Source organism: Apodemus sylvaticus, chromosome 1, assembly GCF_947179515.1.
Source record: "Apodemus sylvaticus chromosome 1, mApoSyl1.1, whole genome shotgun sequence".
NCBI classification, from domain to species: domain Eukaryota; kingdom Metazoa; phylum Chordata; class Mammalia; order Rodentia; family Muridae; genus Apodemus; species Apodemus sylvaticus.
The window spans coordinates 3,759,880-3,785,402 of record NC_067472.1 but is presented as its reverse complement, the minus strand read 5'-3'; the positions used below and the strand labels follow the sequence as shown (position 1 = coordinate 3,785,402).

Genomic DNA, 25,523 nt, shown 5'->3' with positions numbered 1-25,523 from the left:
GAAAATCAGGGATCCTCAGATGACTGTGACTGAGATAGAACACCCCAGGTGGGTCTCGTCCCGGGAGCTGGGCTCCGTGGTTCTTGGATTGTGGGGCAGGCGGGGAGGTGTGGTTTTTCTCACACTTTCCATTTATGTTGAGTATTTGTTAAAAGGATGGAGTCATCTTACTTTGACTTGTGTTGAAGATTACATTTTGTTAGAAAATAATTAGTAGCTGTTAATAGATACTGTTCTGATAGACTGTATTTCTTACTTTGTATGTTGCTGTGATAAAATACATGACAAAGGTAAATTAAGGGTCTCTTTGGGCTCACGGCTCTTGGGTTCAGTCCATTATGGCGGGGAAGGCGTGGTGGTTGGAGCAGAGGCTGCACTGTGTAAATGAGGACGTGGATGGTGACGGGTGCTTGTGCTCAGCTGGCCTGGGACCTCATCCCAGGGAACCGTCCCACCTACATTAGGACAGATCTTCCCACCTTACATAACCTCATTTCCACAATCCCTAACTAATCAGTTCAAAGATTTGTTTTCATTGTTCTTCTGAATCTCATCAAGTTGACAATAGAGATTAGCTATCATGTAGACTGTAGTAAATTCACCTTATTGTGAAGCTATGTACACAGACTTCTACATAAGCAAATAGTTTCAGTAAATAATTCCAATCCTACATGTGGGATTTGAGGCAGGGTCTCATGTGGTCAGGACTGGCCTTGAACCCCTGATTGTCCTGCCAGTACTCATCAAGTGCTGGGATTAGGGGCATGCAGCACCATGTGACTATGATGCACAGTCCCTGGTGTACCTTTGACATTTTGCTTCTAGTTCATTCAAAACGATTTCAGTGACTGTAGCCCCCTAACTTGACCTGGACGTAATGACTGAGCTAATGTTGACTCTCTCTACTTCTTAAATGTACAGATGGATGGTCATCTGAATCCCTCATTGCTAGGTTACATGTGTATTATTGTGTATGCTCCCCTCAAGAGCTAGGCTAGAAAGGAGGCATTGCTATTCCAACATGACTGCATGTCTTTTTACAGTCAGGAAACATCATTGGAAATCTTTTCTGCCTGGTACCCTTTCATACAGTCACTCTAGATCAACAGGCAGAGTACTGGACTTTAATTTATTACTTTATTAGAGGCAGAGTCTTACTACATAGCCCCAGCTGGCCTGGAACTCACTGCTTCCTGAGTGCTGAGATTAAAGGTTGTGCCACCACGGAACTCTTAACATATAATCTTTAGGCCATCTACTATTGCTAATGTCTGTGGAGAGACACCCAGCTCTTTCCCTGCAATCTCTTCCGCCGGCCCTGCACGCTTGGGTCCTTACCTCTAGGCCCAGCCCTGCACTCTCAGGTCCTTGCTGGCCTGTGGTCCTCTTTTTCCTCCCACCAGTCTTGCATTTCTCACTGTTCAGTTGAGGTTGTGCGTATAACATGTGCTAATCTCGATTCTCCTTACGGTTCTTCAGTGCACATAAGTAGTTGCTCTGTTCCTGAGTGTTTCACGGGTCATTGAGTCCTTTCTCTTCTGAGTTCCAGGATGCCTTGATTGCTCTAACTGCATGTTCTGTATACTCCTGAAGTCAATTTCATCCAAACAAGTTCTGGTGGGAATCTTGAATACAGTTAATTTTTCTTCTTTTTAAAAAATCTCTCTAATTTCTTACATTGTAGAGAAAACAGCAGTCATCAGAAAGAAAAAGCTTTTCTTAAAAAAAAGAAAAGAACAAGAATGGGAACTGGGGAGGAAGAGGGGAAGAAGGGGAGGAGAGGGCGAGGCAATTTCTTTAGACTGAAATTTCATGCAGTAAAGGATTTAGAGTGAGGATATGTGTGGGTCTTAAAAAGAGTTCACAGTCCAGGCATGTTGCTACATGCTCTTAACCCAGCATTCTATTCAGGAGGCAGAGACAGTAAGTATCAAGACCAGCCTGGTCTACGTAGAAGTGTCATCTAGAGCTATACATTGAGACCCTGTTTTAGGAAGAAAAAAAAAGAGGTTTGGAATCCATGTAGAAATGAGTCTGCGTAAACTATAATTTATTCTGGGAGAGTGAACTGATGTCTGGTGTGTAACGTGTGGTGTGAAGGGAAGCCAGTGCCTCCCCCACTCCCTAAATTAACTCTTTGAACCAGTTAATTCAGCAAAAGCTGGGTAGCACATGTACTTTGAAGTCTCCGACTTTGATGAGGTTCTGGAGAACTGCCTTTACAAGCTTTCTAAATGACGATTAAAGTTGGCCACTTTATAATGTCTTAGAGACCAGATGAGCAAATCAAAGAGTTGACCTACGACGAAAACTTGAATCTAATTAGTATTGCTCAGATATGAGGCTTACCCATATCTCCAAGGAGGAAGAGCACAGCGGTTTCTCAGGTAAGGCTGGCATGTCTCACAACAAGTACCGTTGGCTATAGCCTCCCACCCTGGGTGTGGTCAGCGGGCAGAGGTTTCTCCGAGAATGCCAGTGTTTTGGGGTTCAGCAGTCATGACACACCAGTTCGTAGGATTTGGCCAGTTCTTTAAGATTTTGGCAATCCATCGGTCTTCTTCAGAGGCCAGTGCACTTTGTTCCTTTTTTATATCCTCTTAATTTTCAAATATTTGATTGCTGCCGCCCCTCCCCCTCGTGCAGTTTTGAATTGTGAACTTCCAAGTCAAGCTTGAGATGAGAGACAAAAGTTATCTTAGCTAGAAACCCCAAGTCCTAAAGAACACAAACTTCAGTGGAATTTTCTACAAGGTTTTGTCGTATGAAATTATGCCATGAACACAGCCGAGTTCACAGGTCCCCGCTGCCATCCTGGAGAATAAATAACTCCAGAGCCCAGTTCTGTGCGCTGCGTAGGCAAGTGAGAAGAAGCACCTCACTCCCCACAGGAGGACGCCCGGCTGTGTGCGCTCTGTGCCCTGCCTCTTCTTTCCCATATCTTTTTGGTGGTGAGCCCGAGGTTTGCTTTGTCTGAATGGCTTCTCAAAGTGGCTTATCTTATCGATTACTGAGTAGAGCATAAGATTTATTCTCATTAGATGCCAGCATATGATAAAGAGAAAGTAGCCATCTTTTAGACAGTCTGTTTGCAAGGCGTAGTCATGACAGTCCTCAGAGGCTCCGTAGAAATCACAACCATGTTAATAATTTTGCCTTTTTTCTTCCCTTTGCAATCTCAGAACACAAAACCACACAAGCCACCATTCCTACCTGACGTGCACCAATGGTGTGGCAGGGACTGATGCAGGCGGCACTGAAACGTACACTCTGTGTTTGAGATTTTTATCAACAGGACCAGAGCAGTGGCTCAGTGGTGAAGCACATTTGTTCATCCTGTGGAGGACCTGGGTTCCATTCCCAGCACCCACACTGTGGCTCCTACCCGTCTGTAACTCCGGGTCCGGGGATCAGACACCCTCTTCTGACGTGTGCTGGCAGCAGCACTCAAATGGTGTACATACATATGTGCACACAAAACGTTCATGCACATAAAATACAAATAAATAATTGTTAACTTTAAAAATTAAGGTGTCTCAGTCAGGTTTTTACTGCTGTGAACAGACACCATGACCAAGCCAACTCTTATAAGGACAACATTTAATTGGGGCTGGCTTACAGGTTCAGAGGTTCAGTCCATCATCATCCAGGCAGGTATAGTGCAGGAGGAGCTGAGAGTTCTACATCTTCATCTGAAGGCCACTGGGAGAAGAGTAGCTTCCAGGAAGCTAGGATGTGGGTCTTAAAGCCCAAACAGACAGTGACACTTCCTCCAACAAGGCCACACCTCCAAATAGTGCCACTCCCTGGGCTAGGTATACTCAAACCATGACACTAGGCTTTTAAGTGAGTCTTACGTAGGGCTTCTGATACCAAAAGGTTTGAGAACCGTTGGGGGAGGTATCCTGTCCTCTTTAGAACTCCCGTGTTGCAGGACAGAGGGAAGACCCAGGAGCTCTTTGAGAGTTGCCAGCAATAGCCTAAATATCTAATGTTATGACAGCAGAAGTGTGAAGAATTGCACACACAGACACTCCTCAAGCCTGTGTGTATGTCTACACCAACTTTGTGTCGAGCTGATACCATTTCTGGTAGGGAAACAGCAGAAGGACAGTGTAAAATCCCACTAACTATAATTTTGGAAAGTGCGGATCAGTTTCGGGAAACAGTGGTTGTGCGCAGGTGGTCACGTGCTGAGCAGACCGGCGGGAGAGCCCAGGAAGATGACCCACCCAGAGTGTCCCTTTCCCTCGCCACAGTCGTCTCTAATGCCTTCCTTCATGGTAACTTCCTAGAGGTGTAGGATCCTCGTGACCTGCTGGATTGGTGTCTAGGAACTTTACACACACTGTCCTCCCATGGTTCTCAGGAAGTATGGCTGCATCTAGGTTTGAGGCAGCCCTCTGCTGGTGTATATGTTACAGTTTGTATTGACTGCCTACTCCTGGGCAGGGGAGATTAACGGGGCAGCTTTGAACAATGAAAGGCTTCGATGTTTAGTGAAGAGAAGAAAATGGAGATTGTTTACTTGGCTTGTTCCAAGGACAACCAGAATCCGGAGACCAAAGTAATGGATGCCAAATACTCGGCAAGCATAAGGCGCCCAGTTCAAACGTGTTATATAACAGTCTACTGTAGATGCATTCAAAGACACAGTATATAACACATTATGATTTTCTTATAAGTATAGACAGTGGATTACCCCTCACCTCCACCCCTACTTCGAGTTTGTGCTGATCTGCATGCATAAGGAAGCCAGAAATCAACCTTGGGTGCCTCCCTTCAAGAGTCATTGACCTTGGTTTTTGAGACAAGGTCTCTTATTAGGACCAGGACTTGCTGACTAGGTTAGCCTGGTTGGCCAGTGAGCCCTAGGGATCCACTTAACTCTGTCTTCCAAGCACTGGTTTTATAAACACACACCTTAATGCCTGGCTTTTTATGCGTTTTTTGGGTTCTCCAGGTGTAGCAAGCGCTGAACCATCTCCCTCGCCTGCCTCTGTATTACCTGTGAGAACTCACTGTAGCTGTGTGAATCACTCTAACACCGCTAACTCGGAATCCTTCTGTGTTTTTGTATGGTAGCGATTGTTACCCATTGCTTACTGGGGACAGAAACTGTTGTTTTAAATTCTCTGCTGCTTCTCACAAGGCACATATTTTCCCTACTTCAAGATTAACCGGTTTTGGAGCAGTTAAGATGTGCTTAGGTGCTTCACCGGCTGCAATGGAGCTGTAATCGCCTCCCACGAGTCTCTGAGTCTGCGTCTCTGCTCCTGCTTCTTATCCTTTTGTGCCCTCCCCGAGGGACGCTGACTCAAGGTTGCCTGCCCTTAGCTGAAAGGCTGAGCCGTGTGTCCCGGGCGATGAGACAGAGTGTGGAGTTAAGAGGAACTCGTTTTTGCAGCCATAGCGAAACTTTCAAAGCAATGACTCAAAATTATCGGGAAATTTTCTCCTGCATTGCATTTGAGCTAAGGGATAGGAAGGCCATTTGCTTTTACGTCTCTGCGTATTTGTGGATGCCATGATTTTAATTTTCTTTTTCTCATTTTAGTTCTTTTACTACCACAAGTTTATCATTAATAACTTTGCATTTCTATAAACTACTTTGAGGCTCTGTTCCCAGACAGGAACTCTCTGTGCAGCCCTGGATAGCCCAGCTCACAGCCTTCTGACCTCCACTGCCTCCCCATGTGCTGGGACTAAAGGGTGCAGCCACACCTTCAAGAAACTTCACTGTAAGGGTCACACAGTATAGATTCTTTTCTCCAAGAAACGATAGCACTTCATGTCAAACGCTCAACCAAACCAGAACTGGTCCAGAAGAATGAATGGTGGAAAGATTGCATCCTGTAGGTGTGACTTAAGAGAAGACGTGGCCGGTCCTCAGCCAAGGCGGCTTAGTTCCACGAGCGCTGACATCCTTTACAGAGCAGGATCCATTCTAATGCCAGTTTCCTTCAGAAAGCTTTAGTGTCAGCCCTTATTGAGAAGACAACACTGCTGGGTAAGAGTGCTTCTCCTGTACCTGGTGACCCAGCCTAGTGTTCCCCATGGGTGTCCAACACATAGCTCTTCTCTATGTGAGCAATCAAGTCACTAAGAGCGGTAGGTATTAGTGCTTCATGGAGAAGTGGCAGATCATTCTACTTGAAGTCACTTTAACTTCATGCCACTAAAAGGACTGATTCTTGGGATGCTGTGTTGTGGTTTGTCATGACATTCTTTCTGTGTGGGCATGTAATGTTCCCGCTCTCCAAAGAGTCTTGGTTCCGGGCCTCTGTGGGTCCACGGTCCTCACCCCCTGCTAAAATGTGATGTGATGTATACAGCTCCGCCCTTCCCCTCACATGTTTAACCGTCCCGAGACTTGTAGCACGTGGCACCTCCTACAAAGGAAACGCTGTGTAAGCAGTTTTTAAACAGGGTTATTTAGGGGATAACGACAAGTCTGTACATAATTAGCACAGATCGTTTTTATTTTTAGAATATTTCAGATCTATGGTTGATTGAATGCGTGTATGTGGAACTCATGATGCAGAGAACCGCCTATGTTTGCAGTTTCTTTAAAAACCCGAGTGCCCAGTATAAAATGGTCTTCAAAATTTGCAATAAAAGTATACGTATAAGCCATAAAGTCATCTTAAGGGGTTTTATTTTCTTTCTCTGGTTGGCGGCTGTGGAATGTTTTTGAATGTTTCTGGGCTCACAGATGCTTTCCACAGAAGAGAAATGAACAACACAGTGGTCTCCGTGCGGTGCCCCTGCCTTCTCTTTGTTTCAGGTTGGCAGTGTTCATAAAATTCTCTCTGTTAGGCGGGATGCCTGACAGTCCTGTGCCACTCAGGGCCACTTTTGTCATTTCCTTTCCTAGAGGTACATCGCCATCGGAGAACTGGGGAAAGCTACGGACACGCTGGATTCTACCGGGAAGGTAACAGAAGAGAAGCCATATGGTAAGGAGCCCCCAACACCACTCTCCTGCAGTTAAAGAAAGTTCCAGTGATTGCAAAATGCAGAACTTAAGTGGCATGTGGTAGTATCCGTTGGTAATCCCAGCACTTGGGAGACTGAGGCAGGAGGATTACAAGTTCTAGCCCAGCCTGGCCACACAGGCGAGATCCCCATCCCCAAAAGAAAAGTCCCAGCAGAATTAAAGCACACCTGTGGCTTGACGCTGTCAGGTCTCAGTGTATTCTCGCGCAGACTGGACCCCGCTCACCACACTGCAGCGCGTTTGCTGTAAGTTTAATAAAGACTTTGTAAGTACTTTTCCCCCACACGGAGTGTTTGTAATGTTCAGAATTACTTGTATGTGTAGCTGGGATTTAGGCTATTTTTCCCCATGAGCGGGTAACAAGACAGTACTGTCATGTTGGATTTGACCTGTATCGTGCCTCTGTTTTTTAAGTGACTTCCCAGCTGTTGAAGTAAATGTGCCCGAGTTAGTCCCCTGAAAGTCATCACAAGCCTGTGTTCTGGAGTGAAAAGATCCAACAGGGAGAACTAATCCTCTGAAGTGGAAGGAACTCCTCAGGGCCCTCCTTAATTTGTCTGCTATTCTTTTCACTACTCTCAGACAGGGTAGATAAACGAACCCAGTTGCCTAGCAACTCACACAGCGCCAGAGCTATTTATAATGTAGCTCTTGCCCTGTCGCCAGCAAACTCACCTGCGTGGCTATGTCACCAATGGTGAATTATTCGTCAGCATTCTGGTTTTCCCCCATGTCTCACATCAATTCTTCTTGGCTTGGCTGTAGACAGTGATGTGTCTGCTCCCTGTGCTTGTGTGTTGATTGCCCACGTTCCATATCATGCTAGTAGCGAGGCCAGGCTTCTCTTGCCCCGCTGATACCCCTGTGGTACTTGTTCTCTCGCTCACTTAATCAAGCAATACAATGAGAATTAAAACCACTCATTTATTTCCATACTTTAGACGTCGAATTATCCTTGACATTAGTATTAGAATTAGTAAATGCTAGCAGATCCTTATCTAGCTGAAGTCCAGCTATAGCTTTCAGCCAGTGCAGTTTAAGAGGACAGACACAAGGCACATGACGAGAGGCGACACAGACTTTCTGAGTTTGCCAGGGGTCCTGCTGGAGACAGTCAGTGACACATAGACGTGTTCGCCTCCTGTGTCCTCATCCCCATTCGCCAAGCACAATGGGGAAGGGAGCTTCGGAGCTGGGGGAGGGCGGCGTGAGGAGGAGGCACAGCGGAGGAAGATTCAACTTCTGTCCACCCTGTCCTAACCTGGGCTGTCAGCATTTCCCAATCTCTGTATGTGCCGTACTAACAGGTGGCTGGGTGCCACATAGACACGTCATGATCATGAGGCTGGCCAAGTAGTTGAGGCTGAACTGAGAGAAATTGGACTAGGGAGCTTATGGTCGAGCCAGAGACATTAGTAGTTGAGCCTAGCAAGTGCAAGCGATACTCCCTGATTATTGATGGGTTGTGGGGACAGTAAGGAGGCGATCGATCCGCTGTGACCCGGGCTTGAGGTTATAAAACTGGCTAGGGAACGCAGCCACCCATGGGAATACTTTCTTCCTAGCCTTAAGCATTTTGGGATCAAAAAAAAAAAAAAAACCCTCTGACCTCTGCATGTGTGCCCTGCCACATGTGCATGGGGGGGAAACGCATGCATTCTCAAACACACACTTACACATGGACATATACATGTTCTCTCTCTCTCTTTCTTACACACACACACATGCACACACACATACTTACACATGGACATATACATGTTCTCTCTCTCTCACACACACACACATACATACACACACACATGCATTCTCAAACACACACACATGGACATACACATGTTCTCTCTCTTAAACACACATGCACACACACATAGGCACACATGCATTCTCAAATACACATGGACATACACATGCTCTCTCTTTCTCTCTCACACACACATGCACACACACACACACACACACACACACACACACACACACACTTTTAAAAAGTGAAAGAAAGCCCATATGGTGACTTCTAAAGAGGAAGAGTAGCTTTCATCTGATGCCCAGAGAGGCACACCCGTCACACCGTTCGCCGAGCAGTATTTGAGATTGGAGGATGATAGCTCCAGATGTTCTTAGCAGATTGGCACGATTTTTCCATTTCCTTCAGTAAATCATCAAATATTTGCTATCTAAGCTACAGTGGTGAAGCCACCAAGGACCAGAAAAGGGGGTTTAAAATCTGGCTTCTGCCTTAAGGGGGAATTGCTTCCAGTCTTCTGAGGCAAGTGTTTCATATGCCTTTATAGTATTATCCTGAAATAAAATCAGAAGCCTGGTCCTGTCTGCAGACACATAGATCTAAATCAACACAGTGCAGTCCAGAGACTATAAAGAAGGAACAGTTTGCAGAAAGTAGTTGATATGCAAATGCAGACACAGGACCCTACAGCTCCAGGAAGTAGCAGCTCCAAACCACCCACTGCACAGTGACAGGCATTGTGTCAGTGACTCGGTACGTGTAATGCTAGACAAAAATGATTTGTCTTGAAGGCTGGGATCCTTGTACTTACCTGTATTTAAGCCTTGTTATTAGCTTTTCTAGAGTGAGCAACAGATAAATCCACAGTTTAGTTCATTATCATGAGGCAAACTCCCAGAAACAGAGTTCTGGAACCCATCCTTCCCTGCAACACAATAGGAGCTATGGCCCTTCCTCCTTTTCCCAAGGTAGACTCTAACTTCCAAGTTATGGTGCTATATATATCTTGAATGAATGTATTGAATGGATATGTATCACCATATCTTGACATTTTTTTAGTGCTATACTTGCATGCATATACTAACATGTAACACATACAACATACATTCTCATTTTAAAAAGGTTTGCATTTTGTTTTAGTGAATATGTGGGTTCCTGTGTGGGCATGTGTATACATGCACCTGTCTACACTCTGTGTATGTGCCTTTGATCCCCTGGGACAGAGTCCTAGGCACTTGTGAGCCGCCACCGGTGTGGGTTCTGGGAAACAAGCCCTGGTCCTCTGCAACAGCAGCCAGTGCCTGTGACCACTCAGCACCTCTCCTGCCTGCCTGGTTTGTCGGTTCTTGCTGGGTGTTGGATCCAGGACCATATGCCTGGTGGCAGGGGCTGTATATCACTGAGCACTGGACCTAGACCTCTTCTGTTAATAGACGCGTGGGTTGTTCTCAGTTTGGAATTTCACAAAACAAAACTACACATTGTGTTTACTTCTCTTGTGTTTAGACTCCTAGAGCTGCCAGGTTCCAGGATGCTGGGTGTGTAACTGCACTGGAAACGGTAAAATGGTTTTCCAAGGTTGTGTTTCCGCCACTTTGTTCCACCCTGCCCTGCCATGCCAACAGTGTGATTAACTTCATGCATTCCATTGAGTGGGCAGCAAGCCACTGGCGCTGTGGTGGCTTTTGGCAGGGATGGGGCAGGACAGAGCCTTAGCAATCTATACGAACAGTGTGGGTGTGTGGCCTGCTGCCTTCTCTGGTGAGTTGTCTCACTGATGTGTTTGAGTAAAGAGCCCACATCCACCTGCATGTGTACAGACACACATACACACACACACACACAGACACACAGACACACACACACACACACACACACACACACACACAAGCAAGTTTTTAAGCAAGAAAATATTTTTCTGTGTTCTAGAAGTCTTTACTGCTTTGCCTCTAACATTACATGTCCAGCCCATCATTTTCCTTTTGAGGGTATATAGTTGGCCTCACTCTTCCTCCATGATTCTGCACGTCACAAATCAAGCGCCTCAGTAGGTGTGGTCTTGTCTAGAATCTGCTATGTCTGCTCTGCAAACCGATCCCCCCCTCTTGTCTCAGCACCAAAGGATCCACTATCTTAGAGGAAAAGTAGATCTGCCCACCTTGTTTATTACAGATCCCACCCCTTTAAAAATAGCTATTTTATTGAAAGAAGTCACCTTTTTTTCTTTTGCCGAAATTTTATTTGCTTTTAAATCACAAGCAGAAAGTGAATTTGCGGAGGGGTGGGAGGCAGATCTTGTTCGGGTAACCGTGGCTTCCCTGGGTTCATGAGCGGGATAGCCTATGTTGTGTCCAGAAGACAGCCTTAACACACTTTTTCTTTGAATTGTTTTATTTTGTTTTCTCCATATTCAAATGTTAAACCAACTGCACATTTCTGGAGTTGAATCAGTGTGGTCAGCATGTAGTATATGCTGGACTTTGGAGGTGAAGATTCAGGGGGCTTGCATCTGTGTGTGTGAGTGTGGGACTTTGGAGGTGAAGATTCAGGGGGCTTGCATCTGTGAGTGGGACTGTGGGATTTGTAGTTATCTTCTCTCCCCTGGCCCCCAACTTTACACTCTCAGAGTTCTGCCTGGGCCCAAGAATTATGGTTGCTGTGAGAGATGTTTCTTTCTTCTTATTTTTTTTAATTATTTATTTTATGTATGTGAGTATACTGTCTCTGTCTTCAAACACACCCGAAAAGGTCATCTGATTCCATGATAGATGGTTGTGATGTGGTTGCTGGAACTTGAACTCAGGACCTCTAGAAGAGCAGCCAGTACTCTTAACTGCTGAGCTATCCGTTGTTACTGTTTTTGAGCTGGCTTTGTGGTGTATAAACCCAGGCCTTCACGGTGGCCTTTCCTCTGTGCTGTGCCCTTGGCCCTGTTTTTCTAGGCTTTTTAACAGTTTTTCTGTTTTCAGGAAAACTTATGTCCAGTTGAAATTGCTTCTTTTTTTACCTTTTGGTAGTGTCTATTGGTAATGCCAGATGTGCTTTTTATAAGGAAAGTTTCAGATTACGGACTTTGCTTTAAACACATTGCACTGTCCAGTGCGCTGTCCTGTGCTTCCCTGTGCTCCTGTTTCTACCGGTGGTCCTGACGGGTGGATCTCAAATTCCAGACTTAAGCGCTGTGAGGTTGTTCACAATATTCTCCCATGAATCTCTTATTTTGACGTAACATCACCTTCATAAAAATGTAAGAAGAAGAAAAAGTAACTTTTCCCCATCAGCCAGGAGCAAGCTCAGCCAGTCTGCCCTCCCTCCCCTCCCCCACTCAGCCAGTCTGCCCTCCCTCTCCTCCCCCCACTCAGCCAGTCTGCCCTCCCTCCCCTCCCCCACAGCCCTTTGTGAGCCTGCTTCACTGGGAGTTAGTGTTCAAATATAATCTCAAACGTGGCTCTCAGAGGGTGTGTGGGTGTGTGAGCGTGTGCGTGGAGCTCGGTAGTTAAGTTATTTCAGCGCCAGTTTTTGAAAACTGTTCCTTCTTTCCATACCTTTGAGCAGAAGCTACCTGTCAGAAGCTGGCTTGCTTTTGTTCTAAATTCTTTGCTGTCGCTCTTTTCTGTTCGCTTTTAGACCTGATGCTCTATCTGATGGCTGGGACACTGAGCCATGGGTTGTCAGTTCTCTGACTTATTTTTCATTATTTTTTTCTGTACGAATTTTGAGTAGGCCTCTCTCTCTCTCTCTCTCTCTCTCTCTCTCTGTATCTCTCCATCTCTGTGTTTCACTCTCTGGCTCTGTGTACGTCTCTGTCCTTCCCTCCCTCCCTCTTACCTCATTGTTCCCCTCACACAGCAGACCGGATGTGTGTGTCCATGCTTGCAGAGATTTCCATATTTAGTTGATCCTGTTTATCAGTTTGAAGAGTCTCCCAATTCATGAAACAAGATTAGCTCTCTCTGTGTGGGGGTCACTAGTTTGGGCAGCCATGCTTCCTAGATATCAGAATGCTTATTCGTGTCTTCGGTCTATGAAATTGTTGTGCGTTTCATATTTTGTTGTTCTTGGGAATAGGGCCAGATATTAACTTCTGATTATTCATTGCTGCTCTATAGAAATGGAGTTGATTATATATATTAATCTTTCAGTGTTCAGCCTTGTTTAACTCATCTGTACAAACTGCTTTTTATGTAGATTCTAGGGATGAGTCTAGACTGTTTTTCAGGCCTGTGCTAGTGGCAACTAGTGTTTTTAGCGTCCATGTCAAGTGTCTAAGGTTTGAAATTCAGACCTTTATAAAAACTTTTGACAGTGGTTACGTTTTTAATGTTATACTGATTCACTATATGTATTTATAGCTTAGAACTCAGCCAGTTCTCAGAAACCCTCCCAGTCTCTTTCTGTAATCCTGCCTCATCCTGGCTCTCCCTGACTCGCCAGCCACTGACCTGGTCAGGGGAGTCCTGATCTTTGCCTGGGAGTTGCCCTCTGCCATTCCAGGCAGAAGCACATTTTAAAGGTTTCGGCCCTTCTCCTCACAGAGATCACAGTCCTGCTGGACCGAATGGCGGGAAACGGTGGTCCACCAATGCTCTTCTGGCTTAGCAGCTGCTGTGTGACAGGACTGCCCAGTAATGGCTTAGTTCGGTAGACCATTGCCCTCACCTCGGTCATCCTGCTCTTAGCTCAACTACTAAAGCTGTGTGCACGGAAGGATGCATGCATTGTAAGCCGTGATTGTATAGCTTGTTCACGTATATGTTAATTTCATGGGGATGAAGTGTATGTGTGTGGTGTGTATGTATCTATGAGGGGTGTGTGTGTGTGGTGTGGTGTGTGAGCATGAGTGTCTGTATCTGTCTGTGTGTGTACGCATGTTTAATGCTGGAGATTGAACTCAGAACACTCTTTTTCTTGTTAGGCAACTGCTTTACCACGAAGCTACACCCCAAGCCTAGAGAAATACTCTTTAAAATGCAGTTGAAATGATCGCTCTCACACGGATGGCTCTTTATTTACTCAACAAGGCGCGAGACACCCAGGCCCCGTGGCACTTGAGGAGTGTATGCTCTCTTCTCTGGTTCATCACTGGGTATCCTCGATGTGGTCTGCACTTTGAAGGCCTGTGGTAGAGGCATTGTTCCATTAGAGGCAGCTACCTGATGGACTGACATTGGGCTTTAGATTCGGCCAGCATGCACCACTCCATGCGCAGGTGCCATGGGCTTGGGTTTTATTATAAAGCGCCCTGTTCTGTGGGCTGTCTGGTTGCCTACATTGGATAAATGATTGGCCTAGGTGACTTCTAAATGTCCTTCAACCTGGAGATTCTATTACCTTGAGCAAATTAAATTTCAGCAGGAACGTCTCGAGTGCCATCTTTATAGTGTATGTTATCTCAGGAAAAACTGTCTTTGTCTTCAAAAGCCCAAGATGTCAGTGGTGAGCTAATAGCTTAGCATGCTGTGGAAAATGGCAGAACAATCAGCACGTATCACAGATGCCTGAGCTAGAAAGTATGATGTCTCAGAATCTGTATGTCTGTCTGCATGTCTGTCTGTGTATGTGCCTCTTTGTGTGTCTTTGCCTGTTTCTCTCTGTGTATGGTGTCTTTTTGTGTGTGGTATCTGTGTATAGTGTGTATGTGTATGTGTGTGTCTTTGTGTGTCTCTGTGTGTGTGTCTTTGTGTGTCTCTCTTTGTGGTGTCTGGTGTGTGTGTGTGTATGTCTGTGTGTCTTATCTGTCTTTGTATTAGCCTCTGTGTGTGAGTGTGTCTGTGTGTGTGTGTGTGTGCATGTGTGTGTGTATGCATGTCTCTGTGTGTGTTATCTGTCGGTCTATATGTCTTTGTGTGTGTCTGTGTGTGTTGTGTCTGCATGTAGTATATATGTGTGTGTGTCTGTCTGTGGTGTCTGTGTGTGTGTGCATGTGTGTGTGTATGCATGTCTCTCTGAGTGTTATCTTTCAGTCTGTATGTCTTTGTGTGTGTCTGTGCGTTGTGTCTGCATGTAGTGTATATGAGTGTGTGTGTGTGTGTGCGCGCGCGTGCACATATGCATACATCAATGAGAGAAAGCCACTGAAGCAGCACAGAGGCAGCACATTCACAGAAAAGGAATGTCAGGGCAGAGCGGAGCCTGGCAGAATGGAGAACTGTTTGGTCTTGTTTTGAGCCGCCTGGCATTTCGTTAGCAAGTTCAGCCTGGTGGTAGCATAGGCACCTAGATTTGGCAAGCTGGGATTAGCCTAAGGTGCCACCTGCATTCACTTTTTAATAGAGTGAGAATCTTCTACGCAGACTCTGAGCCAGTCTTTGCAGCAAACAAGGCTCTGTGGTGCTGAGGCTGCTGCAGCCTCACTGTCCAAGTCTTGTTTGTGTTTAGCTTACAAGGTCACAGTGAGGCTAAGACTGTCGTGCTGAGCGTACACAGTATTCCCTGATGTCCTTTAAAGTTTTACCATGGTGTTGGAACAATTCAGAGCCCAGTAACTTTTGATTAATATTTTCAAGTAATACCAAATATGCTTTACCTAAAAAGTTTAAATTTTCTGAAAAATAATAAAAACATTGACTGTGATCTAAATGAGTTATAGAACATCTTCAGGGCATGGTTTGTCATCGAAGCAGATGTGAAGACTCATCTACGAGTAGAAAACCCAAATCCTAAGCTTGAGTTCTGTGCTTGTGACCATCTGCACCAGAGAGTGATTTCAACACGGCGTCCTTCTGTCAAGTGCACCAAACAGACCTGAAAATGTGCCTGACATGTGGAGAGCTTTCTATATAAGTCTTCACATTTTTAAGATCCACCTTTAAAAATGCTTACTGAGCATGCCCAAGTCCTTGCTGGGCATGTTCCCTCTCTGTGCTGGTTTGTTTTTAAGCCGACTGAGAGTGATCATTTAAAAGCAGAGGGAAGTCCCGAGAGCAGAAAAGGGTCGGGAGACAGATCAATAGCTCTGCTTGGAGACAGAGCCGAATGCGTGTATGTGGAATTCATTCCATAGCTTAGACTGGTTTTAAATTCTATCAAGTGAAACCGATGGTACAGCTGCGCCCGCTGTCCTCTCTGCTGTAACAGGTACTGGACGCAGAGCCCAGAGGGACGAAACGCAGCGGTGCGGGCATTATCTGCCTGCCCTGTGATCACCCTGTATTGATCGCCGTAGGACCACGTCTGTAGCTAATTTCATATCTTTCTTGGGTTTTCTAAAGTCACCGTCAGAATCACCCGATACATATATGATGCATTCTTTTGGAGTGAGGAATAACTGGTGGGAAGGATGGGAATTGAACTAAAGGAAATTAAGTGTCTATTAAAAAATAAGTTTCTTTGCTTTTCGTCTCATTAATGTGTATTCTTTTCAACAAAGGCAGCATTTGACCTATGGAACGTACACTGTGGTTTATACTGTTTTCATTCGTTCTTTAATTAGTTTTAATTTCGCACATGCCTAATTCACCATACATGAACTAGACAGTGGGATCAAGGCTCAAATAAGGAGCCTAGAAAGACTGGGGCCTCATGATAGGACAGAGGCAGGTTGGCAAACTCAAGTTTTGCTTTTTGGAACTGTTTGGATTTTTATTTTATTATTTGTTGTTGGTGGTGTTGTACCCTGTCCCCTCGTATCTACCGTCTGTCCTCGCAACACTCCCCACAAAATAAACACACAATCAAATAAACAAAACAAAAATAAAAAACCCAAATCGTAGAAAGCACCTGCTGCAGAAGCTCTAGTGTGCCCCACAGACTGTCCCTCTGTCCACACATCTCACTTGCATTCATTGCATTGGGTCCTCAGTCTGGTTCAGGATCTCCGGTTTCTGTGACACTCACTGGGGCTCCCCTGGTTGCTGTTGCCCTGTGTCATGGAGATCCTGCAGTTTGATCAGCAGGACTGGCCAGCCCTTCTATGTGCTCCAACAGTTCACAGATGATGTAGATTTTGGGGTGGGCCAACTCAGAGCCCTGGATCTGGGCCTGTGTGGTAGCTGAGCTGGCCAGGCCCCTGGGTGGTAGCTGAGCTGGTCAGGCCCCTGGGTGGTAGCTGAGCTGGCCAGGCCCCTGGGTGGCAGCTGAGCTGGTCAGGCCCCTGGGTGGCAGCTGAGCTGGCCAGGCCCCTGGGTGGCAGCTGAGCTGGCCAGGCCCCTGGGTGGCAGCTGAGCTGGCCAGACCCCTGGGTGGCAGCTGAGCTGGCCAGGCCCCTGCTCTCCCTTATCTGCACCACCAGGGCGAGCAGTCAGGTTACTGCTCTGGCTAGGCCACCTAGTGCCACCATCAGCAGGAGGCAGGGTCAGCTCTCCTGCTCTCATGCCCTTAGGACCAGCTTAGCCACACCCACATCTCCAGAGCCAGCTGTATAGGCACATGGCCACACTCACAAGTGTTGCAGCCCTCGAGGGGCCCGGCCAGCCCTTCCGCCCTCACACTCATGGGCTGGCTCACCCATGCCTTCCCTCAGCCAGCTCCACTGGGCTGCCCAGGTGAGGCTCAGGGCCTAGTCTCCCAAGTGCTGCTGCCAGTGAGAGATGGGGCTAGCTCTCCAGAGTCCCTCAGCCTGAAGGGCACAGCCTTGAACAACTCCATGGTCCCAGGCAGCTGCCCCAGACCAGGGACGTACCCATGGTCTCTAGTGGTAATATGAGCCGTGGACGTTGACACAGATATCTGTCTCTGTGTGACCACAGACGTGGCCATGACCCTCAGGGGCAGCATGGGCTGGGACTTCACCATGGCCTCAGAGGGTCACTGGCCACTCACAGGCTACTCCTTCCCTCCCTCATGTCTCCAGTTCCGTCTCTCTTCATAATGCCCACACTGTTCTGTCTCTCTTTCCCTCCTGTCTGTCCACCACACACTTGTATATGGTAGCACCTCCCACTGCAGGCGGGCCTCTGGGTGACCTCTGTCCACAGTGCATGTCATGGTAGCAGTGGGCTTCTAGGTGGCACGGTGGCTGGCAGGTCTATGGACATCCTCCTCCTGCACAGCATGGTGTGGCCCTGCGTGGTTTGGTCTCTGTGTGTCCTCTGCCCCGCCACTCTGTGGAGCGATTGGTGGGTCTCAACTGTCTTTCCTCAGCAGCACCTCAAGGCCTGGCATGGCAGTTGGCAGATCTCTGAATGTCTTCATTTAGTTGTTTATAAAGATGTTTTGCCTACATATGTCTACACTACCGTGTACCTGTGCCTTCTCCGGCCAGAGCAGGGCATCAGATCTATGAGGACAAGTATCACAGAGCGATGTGAACCACCGGGTGGCTGCTGGGAATTTAACTTAGGTCCTCTGGAAGGACAGCCAGTGCTCTTAACCACTGGGCTGTCTCTCCAGCCCCTGTAATTTGTGTTTCATTAGGAAAAAAAAATGACTTTTCACAGTTGGGGCTGTTGCCTCTGTGGCCATTGTCATCTTCCCTTGGTTCGTTTTTGGCAGATAAAATAACACAAGAAGATATCGAAGGCATTCTGCAGAAGTTTACTGGGAATATAATGCAAGTACCCCCCCTGTAAGTTCAGTTACTGAATTTATGTTTAATTTTATCATCTGTTGGTTAACCACGAGTTAAAATAAAGTGGGCTCTCTTTTGCTGTGTTTTAATGTGGTCGTTGCGTATAAGAAAAAAAAAAAGAGAGAGAGAGATGAGCCCATCCAGCCTGGGTGTTAGGCTCTGATCCCAAGGAAAGGTGTGTTTCATTCTGTGCTGGCTGGTAGCACAGCCTGCCTCTGTGCATCCCGTTTCACTGGCTTTTCAAGGTCTGTCTGTAGACATCGGGGCAGTGACAGAGTCCAGAGAAGTCCCTGTTCCCCCTGTCCCCCAATTACAGTGAAAGTCTGTAACTATGCAGGAGTGACAGACTGGCGACTCGGGGTCCCAAGTGCTGCCCGTTTGGCCCCAGAATATTTTAATTTTTTTAATAAATCTTTTTACAGGTTTATTTATTTATTTATTTTACATATGAGTGCCCTATCTGCACATGCACCTGCATACCAGAAGAGCGTACATATCAGACCTCAGGACAGGTGGTTGTGAGCCACTGTGTGGTTGCTGGGAAGTGGACGGAGGACCTCTGGAAGAACAGATAGCTGCTGAGCCGCCTCTCCAGCACATTCAAAAGATAAAAGTTACAACTCTGTAAGGACACAGTACAGATTCCCTCACACCTGTCTGGGTGCACTAGAGTATCTGTCTATAACAAAACACCACAGACTAGGAAGCTGTTTCATGTGGTTTTGAAGGCTGTGTCCAGGACTGGCAGAGTGTTTTGCTGGTGAGCACCTGCTTTCTTGAGGCAGAGAGATGAAGGCATTTATCTGTGGTAACGTCCCCTGCCATGAGGGCTCTGTTTCTGACCTGGACACCTTCCAAAAGGCCTCTCCCCTTGCCGCCTTCATCTTGGTGCTTGGGAGCTCAGCAGGTGACTGGGAGGTGGAAGCACTGTGTGCACATTGCTGTTTGACAGAAACGCATGCACACCTACAGGATGCATCAGGATGTGCTGCTGATGGTTCTTTTAGAAGTTAGATTTCTTCAAGATTTTTCCCAAATATAAAACTTTTGCCTCTTTCAGTAAAACCTGCATTAAAGGTTTGAATTGTTTGTTAAACTAAGTTAAATATATGTTCATCATATATGAACTGCTTTGGCATTATTCACAAGTTTGTGGCGTTTTCCAAGTGAGACGTTTTTTAGGGAGAAATTATCTCTGAGCTGGGGACTAGTGAAGGGATCTGATGAGGTCTTCCCCAGGAACGTTAAAGAAAAAGGTGGATGCTGCTCCCTGCCTACAGCAGTCTCAGAGATACGCGGGACTTCATCCCGAGACAAGGGCAGATCACGAGGAAAGACTAGCTGGATTTCAGGAGTGCTCCCAGTGGGAGGAGCTGCTCACCACCCTTCATCCCTGGGATTCCCCCTCAGCCCCTCACCTTCTCATTCCCACTCTCTCCTTATCGCACAAGCTATTCTGCGCTGAAGAAGGATGGACAGAGACTCTCAACGCTAATGAAGAGGGGCAAAGTGGTTGAGGCCAGACCGGCCAGGCCAGTGACCGTCCACAGCATCTCCCTCCTGGAGTTCCAGCCGCCGTTCTTCACGCTAGGTGAGACGGGAGACAGTCTGCTTTGCCTGCATCTTCGCTTTGCGTTTGGCTAATTTTACACAGTTGGAATGGCTCGCTATGGTCTTGAATCTTTTTGGATGTAAGAAAAGTTATGGTTTGATTCCATGGGTAAATGTAACTGTTAGAGGGACAGCACGAGCAGGGGTGGGGTTTCATGTCTTACAATCGTCTTACTGTATACTGGGGAGTAAATACTTAGGATCTCTTTAGAGAAGTACGTAGAGAATGTATGTTTTCAAGATTTTAGGGTCTGGACCTGCAGAGATGGCTCAGCAGTTAGGAGCCCTAGCTGCTCTTCCAGAGGACCTGGGTTTGACTCCCAGCACCCACATGGTGGCTCACAACCCTCCGTAACTCCAGTCTCGGGATCCTATACCTTCTGACCTCTTTGGGAACGAGGCACACGGTACTCAAGACATATGCACAAGTAAATACCACACATGTAACAAAGTAAATATAATTTTTTAAAAAAAAATCTTAGTTTTTATCTTACATATACTTTTTCTTTCATTTTTCATTCTTAATATATTTCATTTTAGAGTAAATATTGATCATTTAAACAAAGCCTTTTGTTAATTGGGGATAAGAGTCTATAAAAGCAGACTGATTTCTATCGGCTGGCCCCTTCTTCATGAACTGCAAATTATTGATGTGACAAAAGTATTGTTGGACACCTGGTTACAGTTTTAGTTCAGGTTGTCAATTTGAATATGTGATGCATACTTGATGTAAATTAAAAAAGCCAAAATACTTGTTAATACAATTTTAAAGTTGTTTGTACTCAGGTTCCTGAAATTGATCCATAAATAATTTCACAGTAACTGTGACCAGAATCCCTTTCCCATGGGGTTTCCCAAAGCCTTTCCTTCCTCCACCATCACAGTATCTCCTTGTGTTACACAGTAAGTTCCTACAGATGCTGGTTCAGTTAAAATAGGGCTCCGTCTTATGTTCCCTGATTCTAAACGACTTGACAAATGAACTAAAACAAAAAACAAATAAACAAACACACCCCAGACCCACCAAGTGGTCCATTCCACTCATTCCATGAGAGTGCAGACTCCACTTAGGCAGAGCCAATAAAATTCGAGGGGTCAGGGCTTCCTGGCTGCCTGTAAGTCAGAGACGTGCCCCACGGTATTGACTGTAGGGTGCCTGCCTTTCTTCTGCAGAGTCGGGTGTCATGTAGGTGTTGCCAGCACAGCCCTGCTTTGTTCGGTGCTTTACCCCCTTCCTGCCTCAGTTGCCCCGGATGTGAGCTGTAGAAAAGAATTTAAATGCAACTAGAAACAAACAAGGAGCGTGGCGTGCGCGGCCGCCCCACTCGGGTGCAGATGAGCACTTGCTGTCCGCCCTGCTTTCCACCAAGTGTGTACTGTGAGACAGACGTGCGGTCAGCTCCACGGCTGGGGCAGCGGCTTAGATTTATTTTATGCTTTGCTTATGCTTTTTTTGGGAAATATTTCCAAGGAAACATGTTAAGTACACAGGACTCACTCCGTGTAGTGTACCACCCCACGCACAGTTCTTCTCATTGGCAAAGGGATTTTTGGTTGGTGTTTGGTTATATTTTTTTCCCAAATGTTATAAAATCTGAAGGTATTTAAGAAACCTATGCTCACGAAAGGAAAGCTGAGATTGCTGACCATTTCAGGCATAGTAAATGAACAAAGTGTACAATTTAAAGATATTCTTTTTAGCATCTCTAGCTCATGAGAGCAGAGCTGGGATTTCTGTTTCCAACCCATTAAATGAACAAGGCTGAGGTATTAACGTGGTGCAGCTTACCAGATAATTTAAAATGTGTTCATGACTTTCCGCCTATTCCACACTCAGACTTCTGAATCTCACAAACACATATGCTGCTGGATGAATAATTTATGGCGTAGCACATAAATATTTTATGGCTCAATTGTTTGCATAGCCATTTTTACATGTGTCGAAGAGGGTCGTTTTTATGTAAAGTGGGGCTCTCAGGAGGTCAGCCTCTCACCACAGCACTGCTAACCTTCCAGATGTTGAATGCGGAGGAGGCTTTTACATCCGAAGCCTGGTCAGTGACATTGGCAAAGGTAAGCAGAGAGTGAATTGTGAGCCACCATTTAGAGGGTAATGCTCCTTTCTGATGGGAGAGGGAAATTTCTGTTTTTCATTTTCCCGAGGGACTGGCAGAGGAGCCGAGCTGCTGCTTTTAGCTCCGACGCGTTGTGGGTTTATAGCGTGCACTTCTGAGCCCCAGCGGGGGCCTCGAGGAGCTGGTAATGGAGAGGGAACAGGGAGATAGGGGCAGAAGATGAACACAGTGAGATCAGGTGGAGAGCCCACACTTTTCAAGTAAAAAGCATTTTAACTCAAAGTAGAGATGAGAAAAAGAAAAGATTTATCCTTCTAAAAATTATTTACATTGATACAGATTTTAAAAAACAAACAAACAAACAGCTAGGAGCTACAATCTTACAAACCCAGAAAACTCCAGCTCTGCCCCTACTGTTCCCTGGTCACATGACAGTGGACAGGTCACATTACCCTATTTGCAGAGTAATGGGAATATTTATGTCCTGGACTGGCTTCAAAGGCCAAGTAGGGGAAACAGGTGTAAGTTTAGAGCCCTAAACTATCTTTCCTGTTTAAGCATTGACTTACCCCAGGCTCTGGGCTCTGCTGGGCTGGCATCCTGGGAGGTCAGAGGTGAGTTCTGTTGACTGGAAGCCTGAGGAGGATCGTGAAGTCACCGCTCACTTTGTGGTTTTTCCTTTTGGGTGCTGTAGAACTCTCTTCTTGTGCCAGTGTGCTGGAGCTGACCCGCACCAAACAGGGGCCCTTTACGCTTGCACAGCACGCCCTCCCCGAGGACAGATGGACCATCGATGACATCGCACGGTCCCTGGAGGCCTGCACGTCGACCCTTCTGCCAGAGGAGCTGACGTCTAAGAAATCAAGATCCGAGAACTCCAGTGACCAGGTTTTAAGCTGTGGATATATAACTCTCAGGGAGACAGAGAGAGAGGATGACACAGCGAAGACACTTTGAGCCTGGCCTGGGACGATCGTTTCCCGGTTGGTGTGTATCCTGACCCAGGAATGCCCATATACTTCTTGAGTTCTTTGCAAGATATCTTAATGTCTCTGGATGATGGATCTGATTGGATTCAGATAAATAAGTTTTCTGAATTTGATCTCCCCTTAGTCTTTTTCCTGTGAAAAAGTTAGTATTTTAACTACAGAAGCGTGAAGTCTGAGCTACAGATTCCACTTGTGTCAGACTCTCTTTGCTTAGATGGGGGAGGGGCCTTCACTGTTGTGAAATTCTCTGAATGTATCTGAAGTGCTCAGTGTTGAGCTGTCCTGTGTGCGTGTGCCGCTGGGAAGCGCTGGCGGCCTGTGGTCATCTGCGACTGTGTTTCTTAGATCTTGAAAATGAATACGTTTTCCCGATAAATATCTGTAAATGCACAAACTTCTGCCTCGGCCACTGGCAGAATGTAAATGGCGTAATTCGTTTCAGATCGTCTTCTCGGCAGAGCTCAGCTCCTGTCACTGTGTACCGTGGCAGCTGTTCTGTGGACAGCCACATGAAATCAAAGCACTAGAAATGTGATTTTCTTTTTAGAATATAAAGAATTTATCTTGAATTAAAATGTTCTCCTGCCTGTTCTTTCGTGCCTCTCTGTGACTGGGGAACCCTGATCCAGTGACATGGTTTCTGTAGTTACTAAGACTATGATCACGTTTTAAAACAGCAAATTTTATGAGTGCTTCATTGTTTTGTTATGGGAGTATCTATTCATTGATTGTGTGTTTTGGGTCCTTGAAGACAAGGATCCTGGATACTGGAGCTGAGAGGCATGGACTTGCTGCCTGTCCAGCAGGCACGCGTGTAGGTCCTGCATCTGCCCGCCTCAGGCGCCTCTTGCTACTTCCGCCCCAAGGAGCCCAGCGCCCCCTTCTGGCCTTGCGGGCCCGTGAGCACACATGCCTCCACACACAGAACAATCACTTTAAAAGATACAGACTTAATGCTGATGGCCTCACTCATTCCATAGCCAAGGCGCCTCCTGTCTACCCAAGTGCAGAGATTCCAGGCACACAGATGCCACTGGCTCCTACAGGAATGTATAATGCATTGTGCAGCTGTGACAATATTCGAGGCTTCCTTCATTGACTAAAGTATATTTTCAAAAAGAAGATTTATTAAATATTTCATAAAATATAAGTTTTTATATTTTCATACCTTTTTAGAGGTAAACGTTTTAAATAGGCAGATTGTGGTTGATGTAATGTAAGCCTAATATAAACAGTTAGGTGCTTCAACAGGGCATTCTTAGCATACTGGCAACACTTTTAATAAAAATGTTGAAGTTAGTTCTGGGCAGGCGAGATGGCTCAGCAGGTGGCCCCAAGATCCGTGACTTGAGTTTTGATCCCTGGTGACCTATGTTGAGACCTACCCTAGCAAGTTCTCTACAGCCACTCTGTAGTGTGCACACACTCATGCCCACCCCTACACACATAAAAAAACAAAGGAATGAAATGTTTTTAAATTTAAAAGCTAATTCTTAGTATGAGACAGAAAAATATGAGTGTTATGGTAAAGTTTTATATTATGTTTTCCTCTTTATTTACATAATTCAGGTACCTATGCTCTTTTGACTTTTCGTACGATTTTATCTGGGCGCATTTAGTCTTCATGAGTAGACCTGTCACATCTCTGTACTTATTCATTTAAACTGCTTTCGTCGTGTGGTTATTTTAGGGGAAGCAGTAAGAACTTGTGGTCCCGGGGCTGTAACATCTAGCAGCACCATTGTTCAGGATTTTATACATTGTCGCTAAAGTTTCTCTGCTTTTGTGTGACCTGTCTTCACACCCTGTTCATTTGTCTAAATAAAGGTCTCGCTGGTTTCTTTGTATGTAACAGGAGTCATTTGCTGTAAGCTCTTAGCAGAAGTAGTTTTCCTGGCCTGTCACAGTTTCTTTTCCCGGTCCTGTGATTACATGCCCTGGCAAACGGGACCTAAAGGGGAGTGCTTACTCTGCCTGCAGCTGAAGGGTCCCAGAGCAGGGAGGGGAGGTCCAGACAGCTGGTCTCACACATCTGCAGCTGGGAATAGAGCAGCCAACGGTACTGCTCTGCGGGCTTTTTCCACCTAACGCAGTCCAGGACCCCTGCCTAGGGAAGGGCCCTGCACACTGCTAACCCAGGCCTTCCTCTTCAATTAACCTGTCAGGATCATCCTCCCAGGCGCGCCCAGGGCCATCCCCCAGGGCTCTGGAGAGGCGGAGCTGGCAGCACCAACCTGGGTCTTGCTTTGTAAACATCTTAGGTTTTGCTGACTCGGTTTTCTTATTCTCCGGTCAGATGTATAAATATGAGTAATTAAAATGTATTAAGATTTTTAAATATTCTTAACTTTCATGGGTAGCTGACACCAAGATCCGAGGTCTGAAATAGTTCAAGATTCATCCTTTTGAAAATGTAATCAAAACATCAGAGAAATACACGCGACTTACGTATTTTAGGCCTTAAGATACTTGGCATTCTAAAGTCATTTTATGAGCAAAAAAGAAAGTTAGAATTTTCTGCAGATATCCCAGCCTGGAACGTAGCAAGTCACCTGTGATTATTTAACTCTTAGGTTTCTGACAAATGTTGGGC

The 25,523-nt window shown here is 46.0% G+C and overlaps 1 protein-coding gene across 2 annotated transcripts in view; it reads left to right on the top strand.

Moving 5' to 3' along the window:
* The window catches only part of Trub1 (TruB pseudouridine synthase family member 1), a 35,375-nt gene extending 11,870 nt beyond the window's left edge, over window positions 1–23,505 (top strand). The window contains exons 4-8 of one of the 2 annotated variants that reach the window (XM_052182713.1): window positions 6,878–6,959; window positions 18,180–18,252; window positions 19,707–19,846; window positions 21,883–21,939; window positions 22,636–23,505. In XM_052182713.1, coding sequence (XP_052038673.1) covers window positions 6,878–6,959; window positions 18,180–18,252; window positions 19,707–19,846; window positions 21,883–21,939; window positions 22,636–22,898 — 615 coding nt within the window. In that variant the 3' untranslated portion in view covers window positions 22,899–23,505. The remainder of the gene's footprint in view (window positions 1–6,877; window positions 6,960–18,179; window positions 18,253–19,706; window positions 19,847–21,882; window positions 21,940–22,635) is intronic. The other variant, XM_052182721.1, reaches the window with a different exon arrangement.
* The last annotated feature ends 2,018 nt before the right edge of the window (window positions 23,506–25,523 follow it).